At 34.1% G+C, this 7,500-nt stretch overlaps 1 protein-coding gene across 1 annotated transcript in view; it reads left to right on the top strand.

The window, feature by feature from the left end:
• The first annotated feature begins 6,902 nt into the window (after nucleotides 1-6,902).
• ple (tyrosine hydroxylase ple) overlaps nucleotides 6,903-7,500 on the top strand; it is an 89,106-nt gene continuing 88,508 nt past the window's right edge. The window contains exon 1 of the mRNA XM_068373171.1: nucleotides 6,903-7,373. Within this exon, the coding sequence (XP_068229272.1) occupies nucleotides 7,314-7,373 (60 nt within the window). The 5' untranslated portion in view covers nucleotides 6,903-7,313. The remainder of the gene's footprint in view (nucleotides 7,374-7,500) is intronic.

The raw sequence follows: 7,500 nt of genomic DNA, 5'->3' as shown, positions 1-7,500 counted from the left end.
CAACGCCAGACTAGGGTTCGAGTCCCGTCTAAACTCGTTGGCTTCTTTGGTCGCTGCATCCTCACTATCCTTGTGAGCTAAAGATGGGGTTCTTTGGAAGAGCCTATAGGTCTATCTGCTGAGTCATCAGCAGCCATTGCTTTGCCCTTCATGGTCCTAGCTTGGGTTGAGAGGAGGCTTAGGCGCTGATCATATGTATATATGGTCAGTCATTGTCCTGCTCGGTAGGACAATGTCACTGTCCCTTGCCTCTGCCATGCATAAGAGGCCTTTAAACCTCTATACTGTTTCTATCGAAAGTATCCTTTTCTGGCAAATGCTTCTTCTCTAAATCCTCCTCCATTTCCTTACACCATCTATTCATTCAATTCATCCTTCAGCTTCCACACTCAATAGGTTCTACCCAAGCCCTTTTCGCTCCATCCTCCTCACCCATTCTTACCACATGCTTACGCCATTTCAATTGTCTTTCTTGTCATTAAGGGGTTGTGGTGGTCTATTGGAAAAGTCCCTGCCTGGCGTTCTGCTGGGCGGAAAATGGAGTCCCACTAAAACTCGATAGTTTCTTGTAGTGTCTTTAACCTCACCCTCTTATATGAGCTATGGATGAGGGGTTTGGGGGAGCCTAAAGGCCTACCTGCCAAGTCATCAGCAGCCATTTCCTGGCTCTCCCTGGACCTAGCTTGTTTGGAGGAGGGTCTCGGCTGGTGATCATAAAGAAATATGGTCAGTTTCTATGGCATCGTCCTGCAAGGGTATTGTCACTGTCCCTTGCGTCTGCCATTCACGAACGACCTTTAATTAATTGATTATTCTCCAAACTGTATTGAACTCCCAAAAGAGTCCTGAATTTACTCAAAAATTAATATCTTATCACTGTAACATGTCTCAATAATATCTATGATCTCTAAGACGCTTGAAGTTAACAATGAATAGAGTGAATTTCTTCCATCTTCAATTCGATATATCATTCCCCAATATGGGCCAAACACTGAAAGGCAAAGTATAGATACCTAGAAATAGAATAATTGGCAGCTAATGTCAATGCACCTAGATATGTTCAGCATTCTTAAAAGCATATCAAACTCTCTAAAGGTAATCATATATTTACTGAAATGATTACCTATCAATAGTAAGTACCTAAATGAGATATTCGAAAAAGAAATCGTCTCATTAAGGCTAGAAAATTGTTTTTTTTTTCAAAGTTTCTGAAGGTGAAAATTTATTCAGGTAGTGGTAAAATAATCTTAATTGGGATATCAAATATGTATCACCTATATCCAGTTAATTGGCAGTATATATATAAGTATTTGTATGCTTCACATTCACATGATTATTTTGGGATATATATATATATATATATATATATATATATATATATATATATATATATATATATATATATATATATATATATATATTTGTATATATACATTTATTTAAATATTATATATATATATATATATATATATATATATATATATATATATATATATATATATATACTTGTTTACCTTGTAAGTACCTGTATATTTCACATTTACATGATTATTTCTGATAGCATATATATATATATATATATATATATATATATATATATATATATATATATATATATACATATATATATATATATATATATATATATATATATATGATACTTGTTAACCTTCTGTTTTATTGGATAGATGCGTCCTAAAGTGCTTGCTATAGAAGATTGTTCATGGAATTGAAGCTTAACTGTATGCAATTATTTTCAGTCTGATCCTTTCAACTTTATTATTAAGCACAGAGATCACTTTTTGCATAGGGGAGGAAGTTATAGAATAACTTATTAGTTATGAGGATTTTCGTTTCATTACAGCATAACTTTTCATGTAATCCAAAACAGGGTTCTTATATATATTGCATATATATATATATATATATATATATATATATATATATATATATATATATATATATATATATATATATATATATATATAAAATATAGAAAAATACTTTGTCTATGGTTACTGAACCCTTTCTAATTTGAATCACATGAAAATGAAGATGACAATGACGATTCGTGTGAATTATCATTAATAGTCAAGCTACAGCCCTACTTGGAAAAGTAAGATGCTATAATCCCAAGGGCTCCAAAATGAAAAAAAAAATAGCCCAGTGAGAAAAGGAAACAAAGAAATAAATAAACGATATAAGAAGTAACGAACAATTGAAATAAAATATTTGAAAAAAAAACAACAATATCAAAACAGATAATTCATATATAGACTATGTTCAACATAAAAACATTTGCTGCAACTTTGAAGTTTTGAAGTTCTACTGATTCACCTACCCGATCAGGAAGATCATTCCACAACTTGGTAACAGCTGGAATAAAACTTCTAGAATACTGTGTAGTATTGAGCCTCATGATGGAGAAGGCCAGGCTATTAGATTTAACTGCATGACTAGTTCAAGAACAACATGAAACTGTCTAGGAAGCTCTGAATGTAAAGGATGGGCAGAATTAGGAAAAATTTTATGCAAAATGCATAATGAACTAATTAAACTACGGTGCCAAAAATTAATACCTAAATCAGGAATAAGAATTTTATTATACCGTAAGTTCCTGTTCAACAAATTAAGATGAGAATCAGCAGCTGAAGACCAGACAGGAGAACAATACTTGAAACAAGGTAGAATGAAGGAATTAAAACACTTCTTCAGAATAGATTGATCACCAAAAATTTTAAAAGACTTTCTCAATAAGCCAATTTTTTTGTGCAATTGAAGAAGACAAAGACCTAATATGGTTCTCAGAAGTAAATTTGCTGTCGAGAATCACACCTAAAATTTTGAAAGAGTCATACAAATTTAAAGAAACATTATCAATACTGAGATCCAGATGTTAAGGAGCCTCGGACCTTGAACTACTTACAATCATACTTTGAGTTCTGTTAGGATTCAACTTCATACCCCATAATTTGCACCACGCGCTAAATTTAGCTAGATCTCTACTAAGGGATTCAACAACCCCAAATCTACATTCAGGAGATGGAACTGATGCAAAGAGAGTAGCATCATCTGCATATGCAAATGTCACAGCTGAAAATGGTAGTATTGGTGGCCTAATTTGTTCTTCAGTTCGAATAAATGTGGTCTTAGCATTTGAAATGATTGGTATATTTACAACAAATAAATTGAGGTAAATTCTACTGCTTGGCTATGCAATAGCTTTTGCACAAACCTTATCTTGACATCTGCTGCTTGTCAATTTAGAAAAAAGGACCTATTATTATTATTATTATTATTATTATTATTATTATTATTATTATTATTATTATTATTATTATTATTATTATTATTATTATGCTACAACCCTACTTGGAAAAGCAAGAGAGGATATAAGCCCAAGAGCTCCAACAGGGAAAAATAGCCGAATGAGTTAAGGAAATAAGGAAATAAATAAACGATATATGAAGTAAGGAACAATTAGAATAAAATATTTTTAAAAACATTACCTTTTATAAACTGGTTTATTTGATGGCACTAATTATATCTGGCTATAACGATGCAAAAGGACAAATGCAAAAGAAAATGTCGTCTAATAAACAGCTCTTAAGAAAAAGTGTCGTTGGTGACAGGGGGTGGGGAACCCTTTTTTGGATGAAGGCCATCTTGCAATTCCTCAATGCTCCTTAAGGCCGCATAGAATTTTGTTGGTTATTTTATCCTCCAAGTAATTTATTAGTAATCTAAAGAAAGAGTGACAGGTTTATAAAAATTTAAAGCATTACAATTTCAAGTATCTGAATTAAGTACTTTTCATACAAGTAATCAGTAAATAAATTATATTGAAAATTGAAATTTAAAATATTTCATTCCAGTTTGGGTAGTTTTCAAACTACCATAAGTAAATGAATAATATCGAAAGCATGTAATTTTCAAATTACTTTAGTTAAGCAAGCAGGTTCTTTGTATTGAAGTGATAAATAAAATAATATTAATCTTTTGGAAAAGATAGCTTATAAATATCAACAATATAACCTTTTCAAATATTTTATATTGGCAAGTAGGTACTTTATAAACAATCACATCTCATAAAAATACAACATCCCAGTATAAAATTGTATCTGTTTAAACACACTTAGCTATTTTCATTGAAAAAAATCAATTATTTGCTTTCTTAAGATGCTCAATAAATCCCTAGTTTTTAGCCATCATAGCTGGAACACCATCATTGCATAACTTATGATAATAAGGAAGTAAAATTTAGTCCTCCTTTGGGACATTGCTTATTGAAGTTGTTAAAATGTCTGTTCCTCTTGTCCTTGCGTTGAGGTTACCTAAGGGAAGCTGTTTTTCATACAATCAAAACTCATCAGTGAAAGCACAAATAAGATATTTTTATGCCAAACATCTGGAACCTGTTGAATCAACTAAACTAAAATAGATCACAGTGGGGAGATGGACAAAACAGGAACTCATTCGTCCATTATACGTTAAATCACTCATTCACTGCAACTAGCAGTTTTACCTTGTCAGCTACAACAGCTGCTGCAGCTGACAAGAAAAAACTGCTAGTTGTATTAAGTTAGGATTCATTGAAATCAAGGAAAAATTGCTTCCATTCTCAGGGAGGTACATCACTGAACACAATTTTCTTATTGTCTGTGTGTACATATTTGTATGTGTGTACATACAGTAGAATGATTTCAAACACACAATATTCAGTGTCAAAGCAGAAATATACTACACATACTGTTCATATATCAAAGGCCGTAAAAGGCCACACTTAATGGTCCAGAAGGCCATATGTGGCCTTAAGGGCGCAGGTTCCCCATGGCCCTAGACGTAAACTCTGGGGTAAGAGGTGTCTCCTTGTAAATTAAAATCCCCTGAAGCAAGGCAATACTTTTTACGAGGGCTTTTAACAGTAACAAAATTAACATATAGTCCAATTAATATGTCCATTACTTTATCAGTATATACACTTGAAAATTATCCGTAACAAAACGGTAAAAGCCTGGCAACATTTATTCCAGGAATTTTACCATTTTAAAGATGGATATATTGACGTTAAGGAGGGATATTACGGTCACCAACCCGTAAAAGATAATAGCAAAGTAAGGCAAAATTACGGTCGCCTATATTTTATTGAAATACGACTGAGAACTGTATATTTTAACGGAAAATTCCCGATTTAAATCAAGTTTTTTTTTTTTTTTTTTTTTTTTTTTTTTTTTTTTTTTTTTTTTTTTTTTTTTAAACAGTGTATTGTGCTTCTCCACAGACGCATGTTATCAATATTAAGATTTAACGTTGCTTTTTCCATATTCATGAATCTTATTTCCTTCAATTTTCAGTAACCTAACCTTGGAAAATTTGTTATCTTCTTGGTCTAAAAATAACTATAGCTAAAAAAGATGACAATAAAATGATATAAAAGAAAAATATTAATCAGTGAAAAGTAACACAAAATATCAGATGCATGTATGAATCGAATAAGTTATCTATTCGAGTCTTTCTGAAGAGATGTGAAAATGATATAATAATGATGTAATAAAATTAAGTAATCTCCTTTATATATTATAAAGTGCAAGTGTCTATTTACACACACACGCACACACATATAATATATATATATATATATATATATATATATATATATATATATATATATATATATATATATATATATATATATATATAGATATATATATACATATATATATATATATATATATATATATATATATATATATATATATATATATATATATATACACATATATATATGTATATATATATCTATCTATATATATACATATACATATACATATATATATATATATATATATATATATATATATATATATATATAAATATTTTCCGGTCACGCTCAACTCCCCCCATCGATAGGGTAAGGGGGAAAGGGAGCTGTCATACCCTGGAGGGAGAGGGTGTGTGTGCATATCTATCTAAACATGTAACCGTCAGTTTTTTACGGGTTGCGTACACTCGTAATGATATATTTGACATTTCTTAATCCAGTAATTGCAACGGATTTAATTATAATCACCATTGCTTAGTTTTGTTTTTCATTGTAGGGGAGGATTGAGGATGGCATGACCCTACCCGCCACAAAAATTAATCACTTTTTGTCTCCGTAAAGTTAATTTACCACAACAGTTAGCTAAGGACAAAGTTAGCTAATTCGTCCTCATGTTCAGCATCTTTATATTTCAATCGAGACTTCAATTATAATCATCATTGCTTAATTTTGTTTTTCATTGTAGGGGAGGATTGAGGATGGCATGACCCTACCCCTACCCCCCACAAAAATTAATCACTTTTTGCCTCCGAAAAGTTAATTTACCACAACAGTTAGCTAAAGACAAAGTTAGTAATTCCTCCTCATGTACAGCATCTTTATATTTTATTCGAGACTTTCCCTCACACCCCTCCCGAAGAAGTTCTTTGGAAGTCAACTCGCCTCCTGACGAAGTGGGTGGTAAAGTATCCTTCGGTGTCAGTCCGTTTCTTCCGCCCGACCATCCTTCCTTCCCACCCTCTTGGCACTCTCCCTCTTTCCCTCTGGGACCCCCTCCCACTCCCTAGCTTCTTTCCTTTCGTTCCTCGCATACGAATATTGCTTTTAAGGGTAATTCTGCCCCACTAAATCACTTTCCGTAGGTTACGAAAACGAGGGGATGAAAAAATCCGTTACGTGACCTATGTTATCTGACGTTCGAGGCTCTCATTGGTCAGGCGCAGGGGAATGAGCCAATGGGGCGGCAGGGAAATCCCGCCAACGGCCAATCGATGGAAGGCTTCAAGGTAGGAGGGGCGGAGTCACTGCGTCTCAGGCCAGTTGTCACAGTGAATCACTGTGAGGTGGTTTTGTAACCTTTGGAATGTAATAAAAAGCGCAGAGCGTCCATCAGCACCAACTGACAAGAGGTCCGTAAGTGCTTTCCAGTGTCGCCAAGTACGTCGCCTTCCGGAAGCCTTTGGAAAGAGCCAATCCTTCGGTAGTTTGAGAGTCGAGATCTTCGCTCACGCCCCTACCTCCCTTACCCCTCCACTACCACCACCTAGCAATCCCTCCTTGGAAAGCAGGGCCAGAAACGACCAACCCCCTACCCCCAAAAAATCGGTAGTCTCCACCCACACCCATTTACACAACCACCAAGCTGGAGTTCGCGCGATTCGGCATATTTAAGTTCTGTTGGCACTGTGGTGGAGACCTGACCAAGCGGAGACCAGTGCTCTTAGCGCCAGCGTCCGAGAAGCTGCATCCAACGGAAGCCTCCCCCGCAGACATGAAGGCGGCAGAGATGAACCGCGAGAGGTTTGCTATCAACAAGTCCTACAGCATCGAGGTAAGTCCTTCGAGTGGAGACGTGTTTCATCCAGGGATCAACACGTGTTTGATTACGCCATTGTTCTGTATCGTTATAAACTACTTTTTGTGTGATGTAAAAAACTTACAACAACGCATCTAAAATT

This window comes from Palaemon carinicauda, chromosome 5, assembly GCF_036898095.1.
Source record: "Palaemon carinicauda isolate YSFRI2023 chromosome 5, ASM3689809v2, whole genome shotgun sequence".
Taxonomy (NCBI): domain Eukaryota; kingdom Metazoa; phylum Arthropoda; class Malacostraca; order Decapoda; family Palaemonidae; genus Palaemon; species Palaemon carinicauda.
The sequence above is the reverse complement of the archived record's forward strand: the minus strand, read 5'-3'. Positions and strand labels throughout refer to the sequence as shown.